The sequence below is a fragment of the Diplotaxodon limnothrissa genome, linkage group LG18 (assembly GCF_057381915.1).
Source record: "Diplotaxodon limnothrissa isolate DT_005_m linkage group LG18, D_limnothrissa_male_GT1.1, whole genome shotgun sequence".
In the NCBI taxonomy this organism is placed as follows: Eukaryota; Metazoa; Chordata; class Actinopteri; order Cichliformes; family Cichlidae; genus Diplotaxodon; species Diplotaxodon limnothrissa.
Window position 1 is genome coordinate 890,774 of NC_140613.1, and position 16,395 is coordinate 907,168.

Sequence of the window (16,395 nt, forward strand, 5' to 3'; positions counted from 1 at the left end):
TTATTTTATGTACAGAACTTTACAAGTGAAGAATAGTACAGGAGAGTATAAATACAGGTTTAATGCTTTATTTAATACTTGCAGAACAACAAATGAAAATTGTACACTTATACCTGCCTACCAAACCTGGGGTTCTCACAGAAAGTCTAGATTCTTAAGCAACTTAAAAATACCAGTAAATTAATGTAAATGCACTAAATGAGCTAAATAAAGAAAACAAATATCAATATAAAGGCCATCTCAATTAAAACAAAAACAAACATCTTTTATATATTCAAAAAGAAACTAGCAGCACGGTGGTGCAGTGGCTAGCACCATCCCCTCACAGTAAGAAGGTCCTGGTTGGCTCAGGCCTCCCTGTGTGGAGTCTGCATGTTCTGTCTGGGTACTCCAGCTTCCTCCCACAGTCCAAAGACATGGATGTTGTTCTAAATAGTGATTATATTGACCACAGGTGAAAGTGTAACTGGTTGACTCTGATAGTCTGGCAGCCACATCATCACCACAGTGGACAGCATCATGTTTAAGCTGTAGATGGAAAAACATAGAAACAGCTCCTAGATTTCAGTTTGCCGGAACAGAGCACCCCCCCTCCTCAGAAAAAGAAAGCATATACTATCAATGGAGATTAACACGACCAGACTTGCTTTATATAAACTAAATTAACAAAACTTTTTTCTTTTTGCCTGTCCCGTTTGGCTCTTTTGCATCAGAATTGTTGTCTAAAGGCAAAGAAAGATGCCCAACGGATTTACTTTACCAAACTGACCATCCCAGCCTTGCCGTAATGGTCCATTTGATTCACCTTTTATTGTTTATTTTATTTTCACTTACTGAATATGGGACAGACTTGACTGGAGGAAAGAAGGGGAGAAAGAAAGAGGGAAAGAGAAACAGCTGAGAAGAGGGACGGGGGAGAAGGGCAAAAACCAAAAACCAACAGAACGGGCAGAGAAAAAGAAAAGAAAAAAAATGCATATATCAATCACCTGGATCACCTGCTGAGAAAGAAAAAAGAAAACAAGCAGAAGAGAACAACAGTAATAGAATAAACAACATCACAATGATATATGGGAATATGACAGTAAATACTAAATATTAAACATTATTGTGCAGCACATAAGATCAACAGAACACAGTGTGCTTTGAGGTAGGAGCCAAAAAGGGTGTAGTTTGTGGGTGTGAGCACCCGTGTGCACACCTGTGAGCATGGACGCGCTTGTTTTTTTAAAAGGTTCCTTCATGTAATGATCTGCTAGAGGGTGTGGGGGGGCCACAGCCCCGTCCTCCAGGGCATGAAGCAGGTATGGAGGAGATCAAAACTCCAGACATCCAGAGGCCCCCAGAACACAAGAGACCAAGGAAGACCAACAGAGGGGCAGCCGCGCCACTGTCCCAGAAAGAGCTGAGGAGAGTCCCAGATGAGGGCTCACTCAGCAGCCGCGGAGCAGAAGCCAGGGGGAGTTGCAATTAACAAAACTAAAATCCCAGTCAGAATAAACGCTGCCATTATCAGATGACAATAAAATGATTAAAAATTTATAGAGAACATAAAAAAAATATACCAATAAAACACTTGCTGAAAGTATGACAAAAGAGTGTGCGCGTGGCTCTCTCTAGAGCTCTGATACTTTAAACTGGACCCATTTAAACGTTAAAGCTTATAGTTCCAAAGCCTAAGAAAATATTTGCTTTACTTTGTTCCAAACTAAATTCATTGTATTGTTTTTGTGATCCATCTTCTAATAGCTAAAATTAAATTAGTGCAAAAGATTTAGCAGCAGATTAGAATCAAGTATAACAACACTTGTATGTTTTCTGCATACTAAATGAATACATGCACATTCCAGTTAAACCTCTCAACTTTACCTGCTCTTTAACAAGTTATGTGTTCAGTCTAAGTTACCATGACCTTTAAATTAATATTTATATTCATAGCTCTTTCAATTATTCATTCCTGAACAGGATAATTAAAGCCAGATTTTAAAAAGCAAGTTTTGTGACACAAACCTCTGACTTTTAGCTCAATGCAGCTCACTGAGCCAATAATCTTGTATCGATAGTGCGCCGCTTAGCGTGAGTTTTCATGTGGCGCAACAAATGAGTTCTAGAGTTAAACATTTTCCCACATGTTTTACATCCATACGGTTTCTCGCCTGTGTGTGTTCTTATGTGCTCTGTCAACATAGAGTCACGGCTGAACGATTTCCCACATGTTTTACAATGATATGGTTTCTCACCAGTGTGCGTCTTCAGGTGCTTCAGTAAATCACTGTTATAAGCAAACATTTTCCCACATGTTGTACAAGGATAAGGCTTCTCACCTGTGTGAGCTCTTCTGTGCTTCCCCAAAGAGCCAGTACATACAAAACCCTTACCACAAATAGTGCATGAAAACGGTTTCTCGCCTGTGTGGATTCTATAATGTCTTGTCATTTCACAATTATATCGGAATACCTTTCCACAAACATCACATTTTAAATACTTTTTACTTTTATCAGAGTTACACCTACTCCCTGATGCTGTCGAGTCTTTTTCATTCTTGGGACTTTTGTTCGTAAATCGAATTGATTCTGAATCGAGTTTCTCACTTCGTCTCTGATCTTGGTTCTCAGCTACAGCAGAGCTAAGAAACAGGAGCCGCTGCCCATCTGTTTCGTTTTGGTCACTTTTGTCACAAGTAGTGGTCACCATAAAGGTATCCGTCTCCTCCTTCAGTACAAGCTGCTCTCCCTCCGGTTCCTCCTTAACCTGCGGAGATTCTGATTCCCCCTGTTCCAGACTGGAGTTGTTCTCCTGATTACAGACCTGCTGCTTAGTCGGTACCTTCTCCTTCTTAAGAACATGTTGCTGTGGGACATCTGGAGGGACAAAAGGAGACAACACAAAGAAACTGATATGATACCAGAAAAACAGAAGCAAATTTGCTGTCAAATCAACTAAAGAACAGCAATAAGGGTAAACCAACATTAAACTACAAGCTGATGTTGGAAAAAAATGTTTCCCCTCTTTAAAAAAGCACTCCATGAAGCTGGAACATAGTATTATTTACCTGAGAATAAAATGAACGGTTTCTCTTTAGCACCGTAGCCAGCCTGACAAAAAGTCCAAGCACTGTTGAGCCAGTGATTCCTTTCGCTCTTTTTTTTTTTTTAAACTGAGTTTTACATGTATCAATGGCCTTGTCCCAGACTTAGTGAGCAGAATGATTTTCATAGCAGCACAGGAGTCACAAAAAGAAGAGCAGCTCCTGGACACTGCTAACTACCAAAACACCAAACATTATTTGGTCAATTCTTGTTTTCCTAATCCTAAATGTCAACAGATCAGCGTTTTTTAATTCCAAGGTGAAACAATGGCTGAAACAAAAACAAATCTGTGGACACTAATGTAAACCAGCCTGCTTTATTGTGGGCTGTTTACATCAACCAGCAAAGAGGATAAAGTGCATCTCCATGTATCTCCTGTTATTAGTTACAGTAACTTACAGACAAGAAACAGATCTTTCAGATAGAATGTATCTGCAATAAAACCTCCCCCAGCACAGAGTGGCTGGAGAGGAATGTCTTTGATCTTATAGTTTGAACTTAGACTTTACAAATTTAAGAAACACAATGACAACATTCAACAATTTGACTTAACAGTCGTGTTTACGAGTGCCTGTGAGGAGTCGAGCTGCAGCATCCTGAACTAGCTGCAGATGAGACAGCAGAGCTGATACCAGAATAAAGACTGTTGCAGCCGTCAAGCCTGGATGAAATGCATGCATGGATCACTTTCTCAAAGTCAGCTGATGACATAATGTTCATAATTTTTCCAAAGGCCCTGAGCTGGAAGGAGCTGGCTCTTACAACAGAATTTATTTGTTTGTCAAATGAAAAACTGCCATCAAAGAGAGTTCTGGACTTTTCCAGAGCGCCAAGGTCAACCTTAAGAGAAGAACGAGGGTCAGAAGGTCTAAATAGTACGATCTCAGTATTTTGACCGTTTACATTCAAAATATGTAATGCCAACTACAGGGAGTGCAGAATTAAGATAAGATAAGATAAGATAAGATAAGATAACCTTTATTAGTCCCACACTTGGGAAATTTGTCACAGCAGGAAGTGGACAGTGCAAAAGTTATGAGGCAAAAATTAGAATACAATAAGAATAAATACAGTACACAACTGTACAGAATAGAATAAAATAAAATACTATATACAGTAGAATAAAATAAAATAAATATACAATAAGATAAAAATAGAATACAAATACAAATACTATATACAACTGAGTAAAAATACAACGATGCCAGAAAGGATTATTGCACTTAGTATTATTGCATATGTGTGGATGTGTGTGCTTGATCAGTTAAAGTCTTTATTATGGAGTCTGACAGCAGTGGGGAGGAAAGACCTGCGAAATCTCTCCGTACCACACCGTGGGTGCCGCAGTCTCCCACTGAAGGAGCTGCTCAGTGCTGTCACAGTCTGCTGCATGGGGTGGGAGATGTTGTCCATCAGGGATGACAGCTTAGCCGCTGTTCTCCTGTCACTCACCACCTCCACTGGGTCCAGAGGGCATCCTAGAACAGAGCTGGCCCTTCTGATCAGCCTGTTCGGTCTCTTCCTGTCCCCAGCAGAGATGCTGCCGCCCCAGCAGACCACGCCATAAAAGATAGCAGAAGCCACAACAGAGTCATAGAAGGTCTTCAGGAGTGGGCCCTCCACTCCAAACGACCTGAGTCTCCGCAGCAGGTACAGCCTGCTCTGCCCTTTCCTGTAGAGGGCGTCTGAGTTATGAGTCCAGTCCAGTCTATTGTTCAGATGAACACCAAGGTACCTGTAGCTGTCCACAGCCTCAATGTCCATACCTTGGATGTTCAGTGGTTGCAGTGGAGAATGCTTGTGCCTGCGGAAGTCTACCACCAGTTCCTTGGTTTTACTGGCGTTGATCTGGAGGTAGTTCAGCTGGCACCAGTCCACAAAGTCTTGGGTCAGACCTCTGTACTCCTTGTCGTCCCCATCAGTGATGAGGCCGACTATTGCAGAGTCATCAGAGAACTTCTGCAGGAAGCACTGGGTGGAATTGTGGGAGAAGTCTGCAGTGTAGATGGTGAAGAGGAACGGAGCCAGAACCGTTCCCTGTGGGGCCCCCGTACTGCAGACGACCCTGTCCGACACACAGCCCTGAGTCCTCACATACTGTGGTCGGTCGGTGAGGTAGTCCAGGATCCAGGTAGTGAGGTGATGGTCCACTCCAGAGTTCACCAGCTTGTCCTTTAGAACCGAGGGAAGAATGGTGTTGAAGGCACTGGAGAAATCAAAGAACATGATTCTCACAGTGCTTCCAGCAGTCTCCAGGTGAGCGAGGGAACGATGTAGGAGGTGAATGACGGCATCATCCGCTCCAATTATTAGGCAAATGAGTATTTTGTCCACATCATCCTCTTCATGCATGTTGTCTTACTCCAAGCTGTATAGGCTGGAAAGCCTACTACCAATTAAGCATATTAGGTGATGTGCATCTCTGTAATGAGAAGGGGTGTGGTCTAATGACATCAACACCCTATATCAGGTGTGCATAATTATTAGGCAACGTCCTTTCCTTTGGCAAAATGGGTCAAAAGAAGGACTTGACCGGCTCAGAAAAGTCAAAAGTAGTGAGATATCTTGCAGAGGGATGCAGCAGTCTCAAAATTGCAAAGCTTCTGAAGCGTGATCATTGAACAATCAAGCGTTTCATTCAAAATAGTCAACAGGGTCGCAAGAAGCGTGTGGAAAAACCAAGGCGCCAAATAACTGCCCATGGACTGAGAAAAGTCAAGCGTACAGCTGCCAAGATGCCACTTGCCACCAGTTTGGCCATATTTCAGAGCTGCAACATCACTGGAGTGCCCAAAAGCACAAGGTGTGCAATACTCAGAGACATGGCCAAGGTAAGAAAGGCTGAAAGACGACCACCACTGAACAAGACACACAAGCTGAAACGTCAAGACTGGGCCAAGAAATATCTCAAGACTGGTTTTTCTAAGGTTTTATGGACTGATGAAATGAGAGTGAGTCTTGATGGGCCAGATGGATGGGCCCGTGGCTGGATTGGTAAAGGGCAGAGAGCTCCAGTCCCACTCAGACGCCAGCAAGGTGGAGGTGGAGTACTGGTTTGGGCTGGTATCATCAAAGATGAGCTTGTGGGGCCTTTTCGGGTTGAGGATGGAGTCAAGCTCAACTCCCAGTCCTACTGCCAGTTTCTGGAAGACACCTTCTTCAAGCAGTGGTACAGGAAGAAGTCTGCATCCTTCAAGAAAAACATGATTTTCATGCAGGACAATGCTCCATCACACGCGTCCAAGTACTCCACAGCGTGGCTGCAAGAAAGGGTATAAAAGAAGAAAAACTAATGACATGGCCTCCTTGTTCACCTGATCTGAACCCCATTGAGAACCTGTGGTCCATCATCAAATGTGAGATTTACAAGGAGGGAAAACAGTACACCTCTCTGAACAGTGTCTGGGAGGCTGTGGTTGCTGCTGCACGCAATGTTGATGGTGAACAGATCAAAACACTGACAGAATCCATGGATGGCAGGCTTTTGAGTGTCCTTGCAAAGAAAGGTGGCTATATTGGTCGCTGATTTGTTTTTGTTTTGTTTTTGAATGTCAGAAATGTATATTTGTGAATGTGGAGATGTTATATTGGTTTCACTGGTAAAAATAAATAATTGAAATGGGTATATATTTGTTTTTTGTTAAGTTGCCTAATAATTATGCACAGTAATAGTCACCTGCACACACAGATATCCCCCTAAAATAGCTAAAACTACAAACAAACTAAAAACTACTTCCAAAAATATTCAGCTTTGATATTAATGAGTTTCTTGGGTTCATTGAGAACATGGTTGTTGTTCAATAATAAAATTATTCCTCAAAAATACAACTTGCCTAATAATTCTGCACTCCCAGTATGATTTCATGTCATCAAGGCAGTCCAGCAATTTTTAAAGAGTCTGTAGATTTAAAAAAAAAAGGAAAGTAGATTTGAGATTCATCGGCGTAACAGTGAAACGACAGTCAGTCAGTCGGTGCTCTGTCTTTGTGTCGTCACAGTTCACGGTGCTAATGTGGGCTACACGTCTGTGCTTCATGCCTCAGATGGAACTATCACAGTGTAAGAGAGAGATTCTCCGTGCAGTAAATGTAACACATGACTGAAGTGGAGCTCTGACAGACGACACAGCGTTTAGTTCAAAGGTCATTTTTGCTTGTTATGAAGCAAATTAAAAACTGACGGGCTGTGCTGAGTCTGTCTTTGCTCCCCAGAACAAATGCACCCACTGTTTATGATGGAGGTGACAGGTGCTGTCAGCCCAGCTCCATCAGCTGTGTAACTCACTGTAACACTGGGTGTGGTCTGTGGCTGCAGAGGAGGGTGGTGCAGTGAGTTCAGGGGTGTGAGTCAAGCTGGGTCCATGACACAACTGTGTTACAGAAATCGAATGTTAACTTTAACTGGAAACCAGCCTGGAGACCTGAGACCTGCTGTCAGTCTGCTACAAACAGAGTGAACTGAAGACGCTGAGTCACATCAAACATCAGAACGAAGTCAGAGAAACCACATCACTGACTCGTGTGTACAGCTCACACTGACACACACTTCAATGCTACAAACACTTTAGAATCAAAGAAATCACATGAAAGTCATCGATGTTGGTGGCAACATGACGGCTGTGTGGTCTGGACTGAGCTCGATAAAAGAAAACTGAGTATGTATAGGGCTGCTCAATTAATCGAATTTTAATCACGATTACGATCTGGGCTTTCAACGATCTTTAAAAATGACTGAGCCGATTATTAGCCCCTCCCTCAAGCTTTACTCTCGCGCTGCTCCGTGTGGCAAATCGAGCGCACCTCTCTGCATTTCGAACACGTGTCACAACAATTAAGAGGACCCGAGGGAAGCTCGGAAAGTTAAGCAGAAGTTACTTGGAGAGGAGAGTGACTGCCGTTGGTTGAAAAGAGAGGTAAAAAAAAAAAAAAAAAAAACTTCAGTGGTGTGGAAACATTATGGGTTCACGGAGTCAGACGTGGATCAAGTAGACATAGTGTGTAAACTTTGCTACGGTGTCGTAGCTGCACCACAGAGCAACACTGCAAAGTTCACTAAACATAGATGTTTACATTTTTCATTAATTTTTTTATATTGCAAACATTTGCTCCAAAATAAAACTATGAAGACACTCAAAATAAATTTGCTGTTGCTGTAAACTATTTTTTGCAACTTTTTTGTATTTAAAGTTTTGAGGGATAAGCCTCTTAAATTTCTCCAAGTAGAAATATATGTAAAAAAAACAAAAACAATTTTCAATTTTTTTGTTTATTGCACTTTTTTGCAATTAATGTAATTACTATGGACTTAATGCAGACATATTATTAAAATATGGGCTGTAACAGTTGTATTGATGTATAGAAACTTGAAATGCTCACAAATGGCTCTATAACATGTAAAAATATAATATAAGCTCTGGCGGACTTGGTTCTATAGTAGGTCTTAAAGGGTTAAATAAATATCGTCAAATAATCGAGATCTCAATTTCAGTGAAAATAATCGTGATTATCATTTTTGCCATAATCGAGCCGCCCTAAGTATGTAAAACATTTATATTCTACACTTTAATAAATAATATATATGTATTTATAGTTATAAAGTGAGCTTTGTTTTAATGACACTGGCAAAAGCGCTCGTCCAGCATTCTGAATGTTTCACAGTGAGCGAGGAGGCCGTCACACTGGACCTGCTGCAGCCCCTCAGCTCATCCTGAAACATGATGTTTTAGCTCCTTTATCCTTTAATCCAACTTCACTGCAATTGGCCGCCTTTTGAAAACAGCAGGTCTGAAGCGCAGGTGGGGCTGCTGTGCACTTTAGACGACCATATCAGGGATATCTACTCGCTCTGATCATGCTGTTCTGATCTGTTCATGCAGAGTTCATTCAAACCAGCAGAGAATCACACACTGCTGCTGCATGCTGGGCGATACCTGTGTGTTCATCGTTGGTGCTGCACTCAAACTCCATAAAGGTATCTGTCTCCTCCTCCAGTCCCAGCTGCTCTCCCTCCTGACTGCTGCACAGTTCCTCCTCTTCCTCTTTAATCTGTGGAGGTTCTGGTTCCTCCTGCTCCACACTGGAGCTCCTCTCCTGGTTCCAGAGCTGCTGCTCAGGGAGAACCTCCTCCTCCGCACAGACACGCTGCTGACAGAAGTACTTATTTCTATTCTAAGTAAGTACCACGTGGAACCTTCAGAGGCTCACACACCCTCCGTGCCTTTAAATAAATGTGTGTATTGAGCAGCTGCTCAGTCTGATTGTGTGTACTGATTAATTTTATTTTTGCTATATTTAAAAATGTAAAATAAAATAAAAAAAGTCCAACTGAGGACTGGGTTTGCAAAATATCCTTTGGTTCGAAAACCTTTGTTAAAACCGTTGTTTTGTATAATTAGAGAAAAATGTTTATAACTGTCCATTATTAAATTCAGTTCTTTGTATTCTTCAACGGCCAAGAAAGACACGCTCAAAGTGGTCTAACTCAAAAGATGATCTTTAATTTTACATTTTCCGGAAAATGCAGACTTAGCACAGAAACGCCAGCTCAAGTCTGGGGCATCAGCGGCCTGTCTCGCTATATATTTTTGCAGCACGTCAGACCCAGTTTCGATACAAACTCCTTATATGGTACAAGTTCTGGTGCAGCTTTGCACTTCCTCTTTCTAAAGTCTGTTGCCAGGGCAACCTGTCACCCTTAACATAGTTCTCGTGTGGGTCTGGCATACATAAAACAATATAAGCAGACAATAAGTCGGACAATATATTTAAATCCCAACAGACCCCTCTTGACCTTTCCCCCAGAAAGGTCAAGAGGGGGTTTTGATTGTAGACAATCAAAGGGATGTTATTTATTTTAATTCGGCTGAACCACCTGACAGTTTTGTGGTGCTGAATAGAAAAATGGGGACGAAATAGTAAACTGAAGAAAATTCTAAAGATGTTAAAAGAGAAACAGCCTGCAGATAAATCACCAAACACATTTTATTATTGCAGCTCATATTATGTTTCCAACACTTTCCAATTAAACACTGTTTTACTTCATCATCATCATCATCATCTCTAGCTTTCTCAATCATTGGTCGTTATTATCATCATTATGATTATTATTACAACAACTACTAATTATTAATCTCTGGCTCTCTTCCACAGCTGTCTTTGTCCTGTTTTCCTCCCCTCACTCCCACATGGCCGCCCCTCCCTGAGCCTGGTTCTGCTGGAGGTCTCTTCCTGTTAAAAGGTTGGTTTTCCGTCCCACTGTCACCAAAGCGCTTGCTCAAATTGCGTCATATGATTGCTGGGGTTTCCTTGTATTACTGCAGGACCCATACTTTACAATATAAAGTGGCTTGAGGCGGCTATTTTGAGTTGGTGCTATATAAATCAGGTTGAATAAAATGCTTAAATCCGGCCTGATTTCAAACAGGAAGAGAGGGACTGAGCGGGGAGGAAACGGCCCTGGACCGAGTCCAACCCTGACTCTTCCGGGGGCTTTTCGGCACATGGGCCCCCCTCTGAACCAGACTCACAAATCTCCTGATCCTAACTTTGTTTCACTAAATAATCAAGAGAGAAATCCAGGCTGATTTCAGCGCCTGCTGTTTGAATGGAGCGCAGCGCAGTCCTGTCCTCTGTTTGCTCTTTGTTAGCTCACATCAAAAAGTCCTCACAATCAGAAACGTCCCGCAGAGCTGTGATCAGGATCCTCCCTCAGAGGGACACTCACCTGTCCTGTGCAGCTTGATTTGGGGTTTCCAGGTGATATCCAGCAGTCTGCGCTGACGGTCGATCTCTTCCTCGTACTGGACGATCGTTTTTTCAAACTCCAAGAATATTTGTTCAGCAGCAGCAGTTAGTCGCTCGTTGATGAACTCTCTCAGATACTGAACTGAAGGCATCGTTGCTGCCGCAGCTCACACACTCAGCTCACACACTCAGCTCACACAACAACACAACAGTCCCTGTGCTCAGGCACACACACGTGGAAAGCTAACGGTATTAGCGCCTTTCCTTTGTTTTCTTCCGCCTGGTGTCACGTGGTGAGCTTCCGGCAGAGCACACGTGTTGCCTTTAGTTCCTATGTGTACATTTTTAAACTCACCGTTGCAGTAAATGAACAGATTCTAAGCAGCAAGGCTACAGTGCGAAGAGAAAACAGATCCATCAAAAACAAATTATCCTTTTGCCATAAGCATTGTTGCATTGTGTGAAACTAAAACCGGTGAGCATTAGTTTGGTGATGAGAGAGCTCAGAGGAGAACAATCAGACAGGTTGGAGCTGACAGAAAGAACAGCTGTGAACATCAGTCTTATCCAGGGACTCTTCAACATGTGCATTGAAGGAGAGGTAGATCAAACTACCAACGGATAGATTTCACTTTATAGACTTCCTGCTGCAAGATCTCCAAGCAAAGCAGAGCAGCAGAAAGACGTGCTGAGTGTGAAGCTGTCAGCAGGGGGAATAACACAGGGCTGTGAATGAGTCCTGTCACTGTGATCAGGCTCCTCCTTCTAATCCACCAACTTAGTGTTGATGAAGACTAAACAGAGAGATCACAGCTTCTTTATACTTGCTGTAGCTCACAGTTACTCTACACTGCAGATATGATGCCTCTGTTCATCTCAGTGCTGCTGGCTGCTATGTGCCTCGGTATGAACACAACTCTGTTTCTTTGATATCAACATTGACGTGATTCTTTAACAGCACACTGATACTGTTTGTTGGTGTTTTACAGAATGCAGAGCACAAAAAGACAACGTGCTGCAAGCAAAAGGAGAAGAGACTGCTGCTGCAGTAGGCACAGTGACACTTCACTGTCTCTATAACAGCAGTACAACAACTAATAATCTCTTCTGGTACAAACAGGATGGAAACAACAGCCCCAAATTCATCCTGATGCGCTATAGTGGGGATGATGGAAACACAGCAGAGGAGTTCAAGGAGAGATTTTCATCCACACTGGATTCCAGCATCAGATCAGTTCCTCTGAAGATCCAGAAGCTTCAGCTGTCTGACTCTGCTGTGTACTACTGTGCTCTGCAGCCCACAGTGACAGGAAACAGCAAAACTCTGTACAAAAACCTTTGGAGCAAAGACAACAGAATACTCCACAACATCCACTAGAGGGAGCCACACACTGTTAAACTTCTCTCCAGTCAGAATTACAGTCTTTACTTGTTTGATCACATTGATGGAAAGCGTTAAGGCCTATTATTTTCTCTCTTCTTTCTACATTTTTCATTTCAGTGTCTGATCGATGCACTCCTCCACTTTTCATCAGGACCAAATTCTTTGGGTCCTTCCAATATTTGCCAGTGAAATATAGTACAGTGGTCCCTCGGAACATGGGGAACAGAGCCTTCAGTTGCTCTCTTCCTCAAGCCATAAGAAATAAAAACTCTCTTCCTGTGTTTAAGTCACAGCTCAAAACACATCTGTTCAAACTGGTTTATTCACTTTAGTGCTGATTTTATCTGTTGTCAAGTTCTGTTTTGCAATTTTAACTTATTTTATGTATTTTATGACTATTGCTCCCTTTATTAATTTTGTTCTTTTGTAAGGTGACCTTGGGTTTTTGAAAGGCGCCCACAAATAAAATGTATTATTATTATTATTATTACTTCTCTACCGTGGTGATGGGATTTCCGGCTCTTTTTAGAGAGCCGGCTCTTTCAGCTCCCAACCGGCTCTTCAGGTTGTTTTGTTTCTTTAAATAATTTATTATTAACAACAATATAAAATTATGCACTAAAGGAATTACTAATGTAAAAAAAGTGGTTTTATTTAGAGACAGAGCAGGTACAAACTCCAAAACACATGCGGATGATGTGTTGCTTTTTCTGCAAAACACACAAACCAACCTCTCTGAAGTAATTACTTTAATAAACTGGTTTTCAAGAGTTTCAGATTATTCAATTAACTGGCCAAAATCTACAGTTCTCCCCATTAACTGCTCCTTCCATAATTCTTCCTCTGCCCCACTGCAATCCAGAAATATTAAATATTTAGGTATTAATGTCTCTCCTAAGCTTTCAGACTTAACTAAATTAAACCACATCCCACTTCTAAAGAAAGTAGAAGGCGATCTGACTAGATGGAAATCTTTACCCATATCACTCATGGGAAGGGTCGCCACTATAAAAATGATGATCTTGCCAAAAATAAATTACTTATTTTTGATGATCCCTAACAAACCATCACAAGATTGGAAATATATGAATCCAGAGATCTGAACCAAATTCCTTTGGAAAGATAAACCCCCGCGTATCAGCTTAAAAACGCTACAAAGAACCAAGGATAGAGGAGGATTAGATCTGCCTAATTTTCACCAATACTTCTTAGCCAACAGGCTTCAGTTCATCTCAGAATGGTTAAAACATACCTTCTTAGTTGAGCCCTGGCTAGATGTTGAACAGGCACTATGCAAGGATCTAGAGATTTCAGACCTACCATTTATTAGCTCAAACATCAAAAGACATGAATGCTTTAAAAGTATCAACATCAGCTTTTCTCTGACAGCATGGTGGGAGTTTCTAAAAATAACGGAGTCTTCATTAATCCCATGCAAACGTACACCTATCTGGAATAACCCTGACATATTACAAAACAATAATATGATTAATTTCCCAGAATGGAGTTGTAAAGGAATTAAATACTTAGAACATATATTAGAGGGAACAGAATTTATTCCATTTGACAGACTAGTTGAACAATATGGGATCAACAAGACAAGATTTTTAGAATATCAACAAATTAAATCCATAGTAAAAAAGAAATTTAACCTCAGTCAAGTTGAATTACAAACACCACTAAGTGCGGCACATTTTCTTACTCTTAAATCCCCCAAATTATTATCTAAAATATACAGAACACTTTCTAAATTAGATGAATCAATATCACTTCCTATTGCAAAGTGGGAAGCAGATTTATCAGTCAACCTAGACCAAAACTTCTGGTCTCAGATTTGCTTAAAAACCTTTAAATTAATTAAAAATCCCAGTCTGCAATTAATACAATACAAAATACTACATAGAGTGCACTATACAGGTCATCGGATGTTCAAGATGGGCTTTACATCTTCCAACAACTGCTCACACTGTCAAGGCAATACACCAGACAATTACATTCACGCTCTTTGGTTCTGTCCACCAGTTCAGAAGTTTTGGCGCGAGATATGTGAAGACTTATCGAAGTGTCTGAAATGTAACATTCCAACTTCCCCCTTAGTGTGTTTGTTGGGCAGCTTAGATAATGTCACTTCAGAAAAGAATATCGCCCATATGGTTTTCACTGCCCTATGCATAGCCAAGAAAACAGTCCTCATGAACTGGAAAAAATAAAAATAATCTTAATTCTAACCAATATAGAAATTATCTATTAGATTACATTAGTCTTGACACAGCCTCTGCCACCACATCAGATCAATTGCTCTGGACTCCTTTTATCAGCTCCATCACCTAGTGGGGGTGGGGGGTCATAATTTGGTCCCGCCTTCACTGTTGTGATTGGTGTGGGGGTAGGGACAGGCTTAGGGCGTCGGGGGGTTCCCCGGAGGCATCTTCCTTGGGGGGCTCAACCCGGGGTAGCGGTCATGTCCGGTTGGGGGCTCTGTTGGCTCTCAGGTGACTGTTTCCTCGCGGCTGCGTGCAGCGGGGCTAGGGGAGGGTCTGTGCTGACGGACGTGGGTTACTGACCTGGTAGCCTGGCTGGCCCTGGGTGGGTCCGGGATGGGCGTGAGGTTCTGGGGGCGCTCCGTCTCTGGGCTGGGGCCCGGGCCGGGCCTCGGGGGCTTGGATCCTGGTTGGTGTGTTGCCGGGGTTGTGGGCGGGTGGGTGCATGGGGGCCCGGCCCTGGAGTGGGGTGCCGCCGGTGCGTCGAACCACCTGGGGGGCTCTTCAACTGGTGGGGGAGATGGTCACATCTTGCAGGAGCTTTCCTCTCCTCAGGAGCTCCCTCTGCAGGAGGGGGAGATACAGGAGAGGTGGAGGAAGATCTCAGCCTGGGCGTTTACTGTCTTATGTAGTCTGGAAGATGAGTGGATGGTGGGGTGGGTGCAGTTTTCTCTGTGGTGGGGTTGGGTGGACTGTCCCGGGCTCTGTGGGGCCGGGAGGCGCTGCTGCACTGGGCCCCGGTCTGGATGGGCCTGGGCCCCCTTTCCCTGGTGGGTCGCGGAGTGTGGGAGTGCCTACTGGGGTCAGCGGGGGAGCTGGCCCCAGGGAGGGGTTACCTGCCCCTCCCTTCCTTCCCTCCCCATCTCCAGCTGCCTCTCTCTTCCCGCTCCACCACAACCACCCACACATGCAGGGCCTTGGAGTAGGGGTATGTCACCAGGGTGCAGAGGAGGCTACCCCCCCCTCTGTCCCCTTCTGGCTGCCTCTGCCTCAATTTTATCCCACAACTTAGACATTCACATTATTCACACTCTCATGGGGGCAGGGATAGCTCAGTAGGTAAAGTGGTCGGCCCATGATCGGAAGGTCGGCGGTTCGAATCCACTTAACGGCTACCCTGAGGTACCCCTGAGCAAGGTACTGTCCCTACACACTGCTCCCCGGGCGCCTGCTTAGTGGGCTGCCCACTGCTTCACTGAGTGAATGGGTCAAATGCAGAGCAAAACAAGTAATTTCCCCATGGGGATCAATAAAGTATCCATTATTATTATTACACATACATATAGGATCTTGGGGGTGGGCACGATACACGGAGTCCAAAGTACCATCAGGGTGTACACCTCACCCCTGGCGTCGTTGCCCACCTCTCAATTTTAAATACACTTAGACATTGAGGGCTATCAGGAGGGACTATGCGCTTACCTGCTGCTCCTTGGCAGGTAGCTCCATGCCCTCCTGGGTTTTAATTGCACCTTAGAACACACATGCATCAACACTACAATGAGCGGGTGGAGGGAGGTTTGGAGTCTTCTCTCACCCCCATTCTCTGCGGCCTGCTGGAGCGGGAAGGCTAGGTGGAGTTGGCCGTCCGACTGCGGTCTGGAGTGTGGGGCCTCCCTGCTGCTACGGAGTCGGGGTGGTCTGCCTCTCCCCACCGCAGGGAAAAGGGTAACACCACCTGGGTCTGGGTGCAGTTCCCCCCTCCAGGAGCAAGGGTACCTAGACCCGGTTTGTAGAGTACGCTTGGGGAGTGTGATCGTGTGTACAGCGTCTCTTTATGTCTGTCTCCACACTGGTTGAGTGTGGAGTGAGTGCATATGAGAGCATGGGGGGGGGGGGGGGGGGGAATGGATGTTTGTGTCTGTGTGTGCCTGTATGTCTGTGTCTATATGTCAGGTTGGGTATCAGACGCCACCTCT

At 43.5% G+C, this 16,395-nt stretch overlaps 1 protein-coding gene across 1 annotated transcript in view; it reads right to left on the reverse strand.

The window, feature by feature from the left end:
• Positions 1–2,034: 2,034 nt before the first annotated feature.
• LOC146612729 (uncharacterized) overlaps positions 2,035–16,395 on the reverse strand; it is a 35,511-nt gene continuing 21,150 nt past the window's right edge. Inside the window, exons 3-5 of the mRNA XM_085377599.1 lie at positions 10,812–11,000; positions 9,019–9,243; positions 2,035–2,861 (exon numbers count right to left, since the gene is read on the reverse strand). Of these exons, the coding sequence (XP_085233725.1) occupies positions 2,035–2,861; positions 9,019–9,243; positions 10,812–11,000 (1,241 nt within the window). The remainder of the gene's footprint in view (positions 2,862–9,018; positions 9,244–10,811; positions 11,001–16,395) is intronic.